Source organism: Rhyacophila brunnea, unplaced genomic scaffold (assembly GCF_057557595.1).
Source record: "Rhyacophila brunnea isolate RB1 unplaced genomic scaffold, BYU_Rbru_1.0 scaffold_6, whole genome shotgun sequence".
Lineage (NCBI taxonomy): Eukaryota > Metazoa > Arthropoda > Insecta > Trichoptera > Rhyacophilidae > Rhyacophila > Rhyacophila brunnea.
The window spans coordinates 20,287,620-20,301,514 of record NW_028233276.1 but is presented as its reverse complement, the minus strand read 5'-3'; the positions used below and the strand labels follow the sequence as shown (position 1 = coordinate 20,301,514).

Genomic DNA, 13,895 nt, shown 5'->3' with positions numbered 1-13,895 from the left:
GTACTCCGAAATACTATACATACAGTATAAACCATAATACTGCATCAGCTGCTCTCATGATTCAATAATGTAGTTACCAAAAGCCCAACAACATAATAATAATATTCATCGACCATTTGCGGTGAAACACAACATTGAAGTGTTTCAAACATATCTTGCAAGGGTCACACGCAAATGGAAGTAGATTTACTGCATTCAATGATCGAAAAAAGGTCAAAAATAATAAAATTACAAGATAAAAAGAACTTTTTATGTACAACGTTTTTAAATTTTCTGTTGAATCAATAAACTTGACTTGCTAGCTTAAACGATCAAAAACATTTGTACTTGATGGAACTAATACTGAAATGTCATTTTGATTCCTATAGTAACGCACGTATATATTAATAATTTAGTTGCTAGGACCATCCGCTAAGCAACCAATAATGGTGTTGAAATAACTTTTCATACAAAATAGAATTAACTGAAATGAATTCAATTCTACTTAAAGATGGCTAGAAGTATTAAAAAAAATGCATTGGCATCGTGTTCTGATACTCGTATACTTATTCTAAAAGTTTCAAATGTCTAGCTAGTCGGGAAGTTAGTTAAAAATTGGTTGGAAGATTCGTACCAGACCAAGAACCACCGGAGTAGAATTGAATTCATTTTCAGTTAATTCTGTTTTGTATGAAAAGTTATTTCGGAAGAAATCCGTAATCCAATCCACTATTATTGGTTGCTAAACGGGTGGTCCTAGCAACTAAATTATTAATATATACGTGCGTTACTATGGAAATTAAAATGACATTTCAGTATTCTATATTTGTTTGTTTGTTGCAAAATAGCAACAAAATGATTTGTTGACAATTGCCTTATTTGTCCTAAATTATTAATACATAGAATTGTCGAGTTTATATGACTCAACGGAAAATTTATAAACGTAGTATATGAAAAGTTCTTTTTATCTTGTAATTATTATTATTTACCTTTATAATTTCTTATGTGTGCTATCTATATTATATTGTTATCTTTTTAATTATTTTACTACTATTTTTGTCTTCACATTTTTTGTAATTTATCTTCATTGACCATAAAATGTAAATGTTGCTTTTATATATTTATATTTATTAAAATGATGCGTAGAAAGAAAATTATTTTATTCCAGAATCGGCATTGAGTTCGAAAAAAATTCGTTGCGAAGCATTCATTATCGGTGGATTGTGCAAGTACCTACTTACTGATACGGTATGGGTTTGCCGGAGTGTTACACTTTAATAATAACCACGGAATCTTATTATCATAGGATTATAAATGGGGGATTTAGGCATTTATTGTGTTATTTGGTATCCACTACTGGAATAAATGAAAATTGGGAAAAATATGTTCTTATATTTTATTTCACAAGAATAGTATGTACCATAGCAATGAACATGGCCTCCTAATTACAAAAATAATCAATCTCATTTAATTAGTTAATTACATACTACTTATAAATAATGAATCGCCTACAGTCATAACTCACATTTTGCAATTTCGTCATTTTTTAGTTAAATATACCAAATGATTCTAAATGCATTAATCTATATAAAGAAAAATAGTTGGCTGTCACACGTTACTACTCGTACCATGTGAAAATAGTTGATAAGGTTGACTGTGTTATAACTTAACTCACATTTTTCAATGAATAATGTGAGCTCTGTCATCAAGGCCTTTCTAACCAATCAGGGAACTCTATTTCTCATAGTGTGCTGGATGTCTGAATTTTTCGGAGTATTATAATTTTATTATATATTTCAAAAAGAACAATGTTAACCGACTCACTCATTCGTTAATATTCAAAGGAGTTCAATACTTTTCTTCTAATTACAAAAAAAAACAGTGATCTGGTAGTTTTTTGCGATTATCTCAAAACTCGATTTTTGGAATATATTAGTATGACTCTAGGCAACTCAAATATATATTTCATCAATATTTTAATGCAAACATTTAATTTTTCGTTGTACCTAAATGGCTTTCAAAAATATCTGAACATTAAAACATATTATTTAGCTTGATCAGAAATCATATATCTATAGAAATATTCATATTTTGCACGTTTAATATTGCGAAACAATTTCCCGAAACCCGGGATTTCTTTAAATTTCACTGAAGTTTCCATTTAATATTTTTCAATGACTGTGCGCCCCAAATCAATATTATTCTCTTTTGTTTAAATGGTCACAATCAATTTACAGGATTAATATTGTAGGGCTTGTATCGTCGTTCAATGGAGATTTTTCTTCCGTTTTGAAATGGATCGTAATTGTGATTCAGTTTTACCAGTTGACTAGACACTTCCCACATTTTTGCTGCAACTTCGAGATCCTGTGCCTCCGTAGAAGGTGTTTGTGGTGAGCAGTCGCTGTAAAAAATCATAGTTGCATTAGCAAATAATGTGTAAGGGTCATTGCTCACTGAAGAAGGAAGCCGATACATTACACGACTGGTCCTACTTTTCACCCCTCCCGTCAGTGACGTCTCGTGGGGGTAGGCAGATTGAGCGTCGCTTGGGGGCGGCAGTTACTCGAAGGGCGGCAAATCGAGGAGAATCATTTGGTATATAGAAAAAACTACCTAAACTTAGTAATAACGAAAATATCTTTCCATTACAAATTCAGCTCACTGGTTGGAAACAAAATCTATTAGTTAACAAAAAGGGACTGTAATTTTTTTGTCGAGTTCGCGATGTCTAGTTTACTTCCGTTGCCCTTCGACAATCTTGATGACCAGAAACGACACGTGCATGAATGATAAAAAATAGTTTAAGTATACAACATTGTTGCGGCATTTTGGCGCTGTCATGGGGCGGCATTTTGTCTAGGGACGTCACTGCCTCCCGTTGTCTATGGATGACCTGTCATTGTCTGTGTCGTGTTCACTTGTCTGAGTATTCTTAGTTTCAGATTTCTTTCAGATTATTTTAACATATCTTGGAGACCTTGGAGTTCATCTGATTTAGTGGTTAGGTGTTATTAATAATTATTGGAAGTGACGATCAAACTAAGTAAACTTCTTCTGTGTATAATAATATCATAATACACTAAGATGTTTGTCAATGTGACAGTCGATTCTAAACGACAATAACCAATAACTTATTTATACTCTTCAGTCATTATAGAATACCAAACTCTGCTTGCAAGTAAGTACGTTATCAATAAATAGTATGGCAGTGGACCCCTCGTTGCTTGTGCAAAAAGTTATGCTCAGGCTTTATTAATCTAAAGATGGCAGTAGTAAGGGTGCATCGACAGAGAAAATCACCCCTATTCCGCAAACACATCTATGCTAATAGTTGGTCCATCAGTGCATAACATAAGAATGAGCATATTTTTCGTCTGCGGAAGAAAACAAAAAATTATGGGATATTATATAAAAAAAACATTTTTAATGTTTTTATAGAATGTTTATTTGATTGCGGTGAGATATATTTAGGTATGCAGTATAGTACACCCACGGTGGCCGCGCGGCTTAAGCGTTGGACTATCATGCCGTGGGTCCCAGGTTCGAATCCTGGGTCTGGCAAGTACACATATTGTTTTTCAATTTGTGTCTGAGTCAGGGTATGGACCTAATAGGTTGAGCAAGTGGCTGACATCCATTTTTCGTAAAAAACAAATTTTTTTAATACGAACCTCTACTCTGTGGAGGCCCATATGATCCTATTAGGATCGGACATGGTCGAAATATACTAAGCCAGCGGTAGTCAATAAAATATAGAACCTTTAAGGGCGGTGCCATAATATGTAACACCTGGAAACATGTGAAATCTACTGAGCTTCTGCGCATCTATTATATACACAAGACCGCTATCGGCGGTTATCGAGGGTAGTTTATCATATGTTTGTATTAAAGTATTATAATTGTTAAGTACAAAAAGTTAGCTGTCTAAACTGTCAAAACTGTCTAGCTCGCTCTAAAATTTACAAGAAAGACAAGAAAGGTGCTGTTAAATATTGTAAACATTATAATACTTACTTCAATACAAAAATATGAAAAACTACCCTCGATAGCCGCCGATAGCGGCCGATAGCAGTCTTGTGTATAGAATAGATGCGCTGGACGGATATCTTTTTTCGGTAAAAAACTGATTTCGAAGAAAATCTTTTCTGGAGAAAAATTAAAAAGTCTTATAAAATTTTTGATGATTTTTTTGGAGGGAATTAGAGCACTCAATGCAGAAAAAACGTTTTGGGAAAATTTCTAAATCTTTATGCTATAAATCGTCAGGTATTCGAATTTAGAACTACGCTCATTACAGTATAATAAATATTGAATGATATGTCAAATGTTAGCATGTGGCGCCCTCACTCAGCGGACAACTTATAGGTACTGGTGGATCTATACTCACGTTTGGTTTTTCTGACCTCTGTCGAGGACAGACAGCGTCACATATTCAATCACTAGACAATATAATATACAGGATTATATACTTATTGTATTTACCAATAATATCGACCAGTTTCTTTGGAGCAAGCGTCATCAACCGCACAATATATTGTGGTTTGGGCTCCTTGAGTGGGAGTCTTCAGTATCCATCTGCCCAAATTATTCCACAACCAAGTAAATCCAATGAATATTGTGTTATCATAATATTGACCGAGATTTGTGCAGACCACTCCTGGGTGAATAGAATACACCGTCACGTCTTTTATCCCGTTTGCCTATTGAATGAAATAAATGTGTTATAAATATGACGCAAGGATAGCTTATAATATCGATATAAACAGCGATAATAACGAAAACAACAGCTGGCGGCTACTATTTGCAATATTGTTGAAAAATTAAACTTAATGAAATTTTGTAAAGAAAAATACAATTTAAAGATTTTTCTAGACAGTAGCCTCAAACCCGGCTTTATTACATAAAACATATTATTATCGTGTGAGGTGCATAATCTTTTTTGATAAGTTTACTATAAACATTGTGTAAAAACATTTAGTAGGTATTTTGGATTTTTATATTTTATTTATCTGTCATTGTTTTTCAACATAAGAAAAAGGTACTTATATGACAAATTATATTAGTTGATAGGTCGGCAGTAAGGATTCCAATCCCGGGATCCTGAACTATTTTCGATACCTATGAATCCCGGAATTGGTAAACATAGTCCCGAAACTTTCTGGATTGATTTTTTTAATCAATTTTCATGGAAAATAAAATAAAAACGAAAATATAACCGAAAAAATACTTTACTAAACTATTACTAAATAACATATAAATACATTAGAAATAATCTTATTATATTATCTTTTCATAAATAAATAAAACTGTTTTACTTTCACATTATTATTTATATAACAATATTATTTATTCCATTAAACGTACGTATTCCCAAGATTGAAATTCTTTTCTTCTTTCGACCATGTCCGATCCTAATAGAATCATATGGGCCTCCACAGGGTAGAGGTTTGTATTGACAGATTTTGTTATTTACGAGAAATGGATGTCAGCCACTTGGACTATAACGCCGTGGGTCCCAGATTCGAATCCTGGGTCTGGCAAGTACACATAGATTGAACTTACACACTATTAACAATAAATGTCTTAAATAGTATAAATTATTATACTAGATTTATTTTTGACCGATTTTATCAACGTTATTTATGTAAGTATATAAAAATTTTATATTAACTATTGAAAAAAAGCCAATCCCGGGACCAGTCCCGGGATCTCGGGACCGGCAAATTGTAATCCCGAAATCAACATTTTGGCTCGGGATTGAATTCCCTAGTCTGTAGGTTACCTACCTAGTTTCTATATTTTAACGAAGCGATCAACACCATTAAAGTGTTGCTATTCAATAAAATCAAATATTTACTGAATAATAGAATAATTGTTATGTAAAATTTTGGGTTTTCGTTGTTTTCATTGTATTGTCTTATTAATTGGACTAACGCCGAGTGCTTTCCGCAGAGACTTTAGCACTTCTCTATAGAGTCTAGCAGTCATAATGATCTACGACTAGGGATTCCAATCCCGGGATCCTGAATCCCGGGATCCCGAGATCCCGAGCTATTTCCGATACCTATGAATCCCGGGATTGATAAACATAATCCCGGGATTTCGGGATTGATTTTTTTATCAATTTTTATGGAACATAAAATAAAAGCAAAAATATAACAGAAAAAATACTTATAATAAAAAATAACTACATTAGAAATTAACTGAGTTTGAATGAAGTTTGATTTATACCCATGTGTATGTTGCCGATTCGTTTTATTTTTTCACATAGATTAATAAAAATGAGAAAAAATGGAAAAAAAATGCTTCGCACTTTTAACAAAGTAATTCCACCATGATCTCATACGTTTTACGGCAGTTTCATATTTGGCTGACTAATTAGATTTATGATGCGGAAAGGCCAAAAGTACGCCATGATTATTTGCTTTACTATTTTAAATCTCGCTAATCCATTCATTAAGTCTTTACTATCAGAAACAGCAGTCTCATATTAAATTCACATTATTATTTATATTACAATATTATTTACTCCATTAAAATTATGTATTTCCAAGATTGAACGTAGATATACAATATTAACAATAAATGTCTTAAATAGTATAAATTATACTAGATTTATTTTTGACCGATTTTATCAATGTTATTTGTGAATATAAAATTTTTATATTAACAATGGAAAAAAATGCCAATCCCGGGACCAGTCCCGGGATCCCGGGATTGTCAAATTGTAATCCCGAAATCCCGGGATCAGAATTTTGGCTCGGGATTGGATTCCCTATCTACGACCTTCTGCTAGCAGTGCAGCTTTCTAGAAAGAAAAATATAAATTGTATTTTAAATTAAACTTGGTCATTCTCACCTCTAGTCTTCTGGCTAACTCATTATTAAATAAAATCACTGCTAATTTGCTCTGGTTGTAGGCGCCAAAGGCGGAATACTTCCGTGTCTCATAAAACAGATCGTCAAAATTGATTGTTCCAACTGCAGAAAGAGTATACTTAATAATATTATTTGTAAACACCTATTATAATTTTTATAGTCATGTGATAAATGTTTATAATGGTTTAGATTGGAAACGATTTATTTTTTAAAACTGTTTCCAATCTGTAATAATTGTAGTGTACATATCTGCGTATCCGGAAATTTGTACGTAAACAGTTCACCGCAGGACACTTATTCGTGCGCCGCAGTACGTAAAACATTTTGCCGCATTTTGTAAGATACGTACAAATGTATTCCACGGTGAAATATTCAACGAAGAACTCGTCATTTGATAAAATGTTACACGAACTCATATTTCACGTACTGCGGCGCAAGAATAAGTGTCCTACGATGAACTGCATACGTACAACTTACATGTAACCACATATCTGTTATTTTTATTATTATTATGTGTGATGTGTTTGGCTATTGTATTTTATATACTATATATTGTTTCATAACATGTACATGTGCCGTTAATAAATAAGTAATAATCGACATTTACCATATAATCATAAGATAATACATAATATTAAATAAATGTGTCACAAATTTATGTTGGTATGTGTCCATATATTATCACTACTTCATTTCCCCTTTCCCTCTCAATTCCGGACTTTCCGGGCTAGCAAAGCACCGCGCACGGAGAATTCCGTTTTTTCGCGCGTTTTTAAATAAACATTTTTATAGTGGCATCAATGTATTTTTAAGTTGGTAAACTACACACATATTACTATAGTATCGCTCAGTTGTTCTTTAGATGTTCTTACGTAATTACGCAATGTTGGCCATTTTTTTTATGTTCATTGTGATTACTTATTTGAGTGCAGTTATAAACGGGTTTACACACATTTTACATGATTTTTCAACTAAATAATAATGCCAAAGTATAGTATTATCGGCTGCTTCTCCACTCATTGTGACGGATTATCTTTTAGTACGCCCTACAAATTGGCAAATAAATGTCATAGCAGTAGTGTGTTATGTCATAACAGTAGTTACCTGAAAATGAAATTGCTTCAATTTCATACATTTAGGCTCCATCTCTATAAAAGAAGATAAAAATAATTGGTACAGTTCGGTTATGAGGAATACAGCGGAAAACACATCTTGAAAATACCCTACTGATATACTGGATTATTTGTTAGTTTGGGTTAGTTTAGGTTAGGTTAGGTTTGGTTAGGTTAAATTAACAAATAATCCTGTATATCGGCTATTTTCAAAACGTGTTTGCCGCTGTATTCCTCATAACCGAACTGTACCAAATAATTTAATTGCAATAATTATACCTACATATAGATCAAATTATAAATCCAATTAAAAATATTCCATTAAATAATATTATTAATTTATTACAATAAATTTGTTGCAATTATTATTCTTTAATAAATTTCCAATTGTTTAATTAATAATGCTCATTATTCGCAACATGTTGTATAAATGATAAACTGAAATTAATTATTATAATCCGAAATTGTATTCTTTCGCGACAATAACAATATAATGGTTGACATGTTATTAACAATAAAATCGTAAAATTAATTGTATACTTACAATAATAGTTTTCTTTTCTCAAATTATATATATATATTTGATATGATTTATGAGCTTTTTATCCTATTAATTAATAATTGCAAAAATTATTGGTTCAATTAAACGCAATTGTAAACAAACCACATTATCGCGAGGTTTGATAGTTTTGACATTGTCGGAGCGGCGCTGAGCGTGAGAAAGCAACGCAATATGCATTTATTATTATAAGTTTCGTACCGTCAACAATAGCAACCGTTATAATAATCACATTAGCCCTGCCTAATTACTACGAAAGACAAGTTATCGCAACTGGTTTAAATGGTTCCGTTCCATATAAAAATATTATAATATGTTTGAAACAACCAATTTTGTCTGGCATGCATTGAAATTTCTTTAAAATTCAACGGTTAATATAATTATACATACTAAGTACGAATATGTAGGTGCCAGCGATGTCATTTGGAGGTAAGTAGATCATGCGTTGCATAGGGGAAGTACATTATGAGGGCGGCGGCGTATGAAAGAACGAATACAAAATTACAATTTTTGAGAGCAGTGGTAATTTTCAATGAAGCAGAAAATGCAGTCACTTTATTAGAAAATATCGACATCTTGGTTTAAAAAATAATCGAAGCATAAAAAATCCCGACACTATTATTGTATTGAAATACATAATTTCTGATGTCGGTTAATGACACAGTCAATAATTAGTGGAAATGCTCTAATTATTAGTAAATGGTGAGTGTGTCAATTTAAAGATTTTTGATATATTTGTCTGTTTAAGATAGTCGAAGCAGTGGCGAAGGGTGGATGCAAGCTGTTAAGATCCGACGTAAATAGTGCACACTAAACTTTGTCAGTTATATTTACCTGTTTTCATTGAATTAAGAATACAAATTGCAGATGGTACTAATAAGTTTTTAAAATTTAATATAACTCTGCCTAAGCCAACCCACCATAGATAGTAGTTGGTAATAGTAATTGTTTTCATTGAATTAAGAGTACAAATTTTAGATGGTGTAAGTTAGTTTTTTTTTTAATTATAGTTACCTCACCATAAACCAAAGAATAATAGATAATAAGAATTCTTCTGTGTATATCTAAAATTATGTAATTTAATGGCATAATTTTAAATATATTATAGATAGACGAATATTTTTTATACAGTTATCTATTATAGATTGATTTACGCAGGGTTTAATTTGATTTAAAAAAAACCAACTAATACATACTATCACTATCTGCAATTTGATGTTTTAGTTCAATTGAAACAAATACGAATGCCTGACAATGTTTAGTATGCACTGATTATGTTGGATCTTAACAGCATACCTTCAACTGTCACCCTAATTGTAGAGTAGGATTGGGTTGAAATATAAATTCTTTTTCTATTCCACACACAACTCGATGATAAGATCCAACATGACATTTCTCAATCAGGCCAGAAGGTCGATGTAGTCGTCTGCTCGTGTAAAATGTACTTTATCTGAGAGCACAGAAATTTAAACCTATTTCTTTTAAATATTATCTTAGACCAACTAACCTTTATGACCTGTCAATAAGGAGGTCCATAATTATCAGTTAAATGTCATTATAATTATTAAAGAAACGTGTTTAAAATAAAATCTTATCAGACTGCATAGTAAAAAATGGTCCCATTACGTATTGCAAAACGTATATTATATTTGATAGGGATTGTTCTCGTTAAACCAGTATTTAGGTAAGTATATATGTATATAATGTACATAATACTATAATACCTATTAATATTCAGTTAAACTTTGTTTGGTTCCTATTAAGAGATTATTTAATTAATTACGTATAGGGATAAAATTCATGTAATTCAAAATTTATACAATTTTGTGAATATCAATTATCATTAATATTATTATCAATAAATAAATATTTTGTAAGTAAAGTGGTATAAAGTTTGGCCATGCATTTAAATATAGAAGAACGTCACAAGAAAAACTAACGAAATTTTGGACACTCGATAGTGCAACCTTTCTTGGATGTTTAAATACAATATGTAAGTGGGCTTAATGAACATTTGTTTCATTGAGAACTTTAAGATTTTCCATGCTACCAGTTAGTGTATATGCCCCATGACTTTGCACTCCGGCTCTAGGATGAAAATAATGTAATATATTCTGAAAATATATTTTACATATATAACCTATATTACTATATATATATTCATACAAGTAAATATCATTTTGATCTTATTTTATATATCTTTTATATGTTATACCTACAACATAAAAGAATCCTATATTTTACACTGCGATTTTCTTATTATTCACTAAAAACTCTCAAAAAGTAGCCCAAATTAAATGATTCAGAGCTGAGACCTAGAAAAATATTCCAATTTATGAGATTGAAAATATATCTATCGAATCTAGAAAACATGTCAACAACTCTTGCTGCAAATCAAAAATACTAGGGAGAATAATTTTACCTCGTAATGGTCACTGGACTTTTGAGTGTAAAAGCGGATTAGAATATGACTTACTTCACATATCTTACCAATAATAATTTAATTAGTATTATGGCTGTAATAGTCGCTAAAATAAATAATACTGGACTTATTAGTATGCCACAGTTTTAACTTTGATTGGAATGACTTTAGCTAATCACCTACAATCCCTTTGCCAAAATCATATATTACCAGGAACAACCCACGCAGAACCACATTTGAGAAAAGCAAAATTAAACTTTTAGATTACCAATAAATTTTACCAGATCAAAAACCGTGTTATGATTGACATCATCAAATAAATAAGGAAAATTAAAGAAATTATCCCAATAAGCAGAAAGCATAATATTATGTAAGTGAATAGTGAATTAATTAATACTCACAGTAGTGAAGAACAGAACAGATCCCAATGATCCTAGATGGCTTAGATTCAATAATTCTTGGAAGCAGAAGCAATGTGAATAAAAAATGCCCAAGATGATTGATGCCAAGTTGCGATTCAAATCCGTCAATGGTCTTTCCCTGAGGACACATCATAATGCCTGCATTGTTTACTAAGATGTGAATTTCCTTTTCGGTCTCCATGATATGTTCGGTACATTTTCGCACTGATGCTAGCGAAGCAAGATCTAATTTTGTGACCGCTAATGTACCTAGGCTTGTATCATCTTTGCATCGTTGCTTGACACCTGCCATTGCAATTTTGGATTCAGTATCATTCAAACAAGCCATTATTACTCTAGAACCTAAAACAAATAATAAATTTATAATAAGTAATATATTCTATAAACTACACCAGTGAAACGCGAAGATCGCCTATTGGATAGTAATAAACACAGTGATGGTTTCCTTGAAAGTCATGAATCGTTTTGATTCATTAGAAAGTTTCAAAATCTTCGACAGATGTGTATTTTTCATAATTTAATAAGTGTAAAAAATCTTGAAACACAGTTATTATATTACTATACCAATATATACATTCTTCCAAATGAAAATCGTACAATGTCTACTTTCAATTTGGGCAAACCCAATATAAAATCTCATTGGCTAAAAATCATTCCATACTAATCAATTAATTTCGCATTGGCTACATACCATTAATTTATACCAATACGCCAACCAATGAAGGGCTCCGAATTCTTTACGAACTATCAGAAAATGTGTATGCATCACATCTATATAACTTTAGGGAAGGGCCTATCCCATATGATAAATAAATATTCAATAGTACATACGTAATTTGGAAGTCCTCGGAAATGTACAAACTTAAGCTGGTATTACAGCTAATCATTGAAGTTCATGGCTGACTGTGGAAATATCTACCCCGAGATATTCTCTCGCCAGTCGGTTAGATTCAGCGTTTCTCCGTCCCCCGGGAGAGGCCCAGGGACCGAGTCTCTACTGGGGTGGGGTAACTTCTAAACATTGCGGATCAATCATATCTTATAATATGACCAGCCCATCTGAAACTTCGCGCCCTCAAGACATTGAGTGAACAGGGTTTATATTTTTCGAAGAGGTCAGTTTTGTCTCGTTTCTTCATTAGGCTTCTGGTTGCACAAAACACATCCAACAGAACGATTGGTTTCACGATCGCGTTATAATATACCCAGAATTTTATCAATTTGGATTATCATATTTATAGGATATGATTATCATTTCAGGATATAGGATCATATTGGAGCTGAATAAACCTTTCAATGCGAAAAATGCCCTATCTTTTCCGACAAGTTTGAAATTTGGAAACATAACTAGGATTTGAGAAATATTTTTGAAAAACATTTGTAGCGATTGAGACTTGGCCCTGCATTCACCAGATTCCAACTAATGTCCTTCGCCAATTTAACAACCGGTAAAATTTATTAACAAATATACGCATCCTAGGTATCATCTCAAATTCAATTAATATTGGAGACCATCGCTTGTAATTTCTATTCAAATTATATACAATCGGTAGATAATAATATATTGTCGTCTTTCGCCTTTGAAAGGCGGTTTTTTTTTTAAATATAAATAGTCTTATATATATATATATGTTACATTATTACCTCGTCTATAAAAGTCAGCAGCCGTTTCCATTCCTATGCCTGAAGAGCATCCGGTTATTACTGCAGTTTTTCCATCGAGGCGTTTTTCACTCAAACATTTTCCGTGTAAGATAGGTATTGACGATATTAATGCAGGCCACCTAAAACAATATCGATTTTATTTAAAAATTCAGTGAACATTAAAAGTAGTGGCGACGAGAACTGTAATGTATCTGCAATGAACTGGGTATTGTGAAGTGCATAAAAATCTAAAAATTTCGCTGGCCAGGACACATTATCAGAATGGAACTCAAAATGTCGTAGAACCGCCTATCACCAACAAAACTGGAGAAATGTCGATGTGTCGTAATACCACGATTCTGTTAGTAGAAAAGGATTTCTATAGGTGCTTATCCAACTGACAATTATTATTCATGAAAAGGAACGAGGAAATGGAATAGGGTAGAGAGTGGTTGATGGAAGCGCTCAATGCCCACCCTTGACTGTAGTGTGACTTTTAATATTAATAAACAAAACAGACAAAACGGCAAAAGGGCAAGGAAATTACAAAGATCGGCATTATTTGATCGGTTGAAAGAAAAGTTAAAGTATAAACAGCCAAAAATGAGGCACATTTTTTTTCTGTCACCTTGGTTTTCCTTCCAGTACCCACCACATCTTGCAAGGTTGTACCGTAGCTTAACTTAAGTTAAGCGACCTTCGACGTTGTAGATGATAATATTCTAGGAGCAACTTTCCAAGACCTTCGTTGGCGTGCGCCAAAGTGTACGTGATTCTAATTTTGATATAATAATAATATTACGGTCAATGCTCGATGAGAAAATACTTTTTTGCTTGCCGTAAGCTCCCGCAAACTTTTTGAAAGCTGATAAATT

General features: G+C 32.3%; 1 protein-coding gene across 1 annotated transcript; it reads right to left on the bottom strand.

Moving 5' to 3' along the window:
• Positions 1 to 1,358: 1,358 nt before the first annotated feature.
• On the bottom strand, positions 1,359 to 13,154 carry LOC147065373 (retinol dehydrogenase 12-like). Its single transcript, XM_085957121.1, has 5 exons — positions 13,021 to 13,154; positions 11,356 to 11,718; positions 6,842 to 6,963; positions 4,465 to 4,682; positions 1,359 to 2,383 (listed from the first exon to the last, which is right to left on the bottom strand). Exons 1-5 carry the CDS (start codon positions 13,049 to 13,051, stop codon positions 2,206 to 2,208), a joined length of 912 nt encoding a protein of 303 aa, XP_085813247.1. The 5' UTR covers positions 13,052 to 13,154; the 3' UTR covers positions 1,359 to 2,205.
• Positions 13,155 to 13,895: the final 741 nt, after the last annotated feature.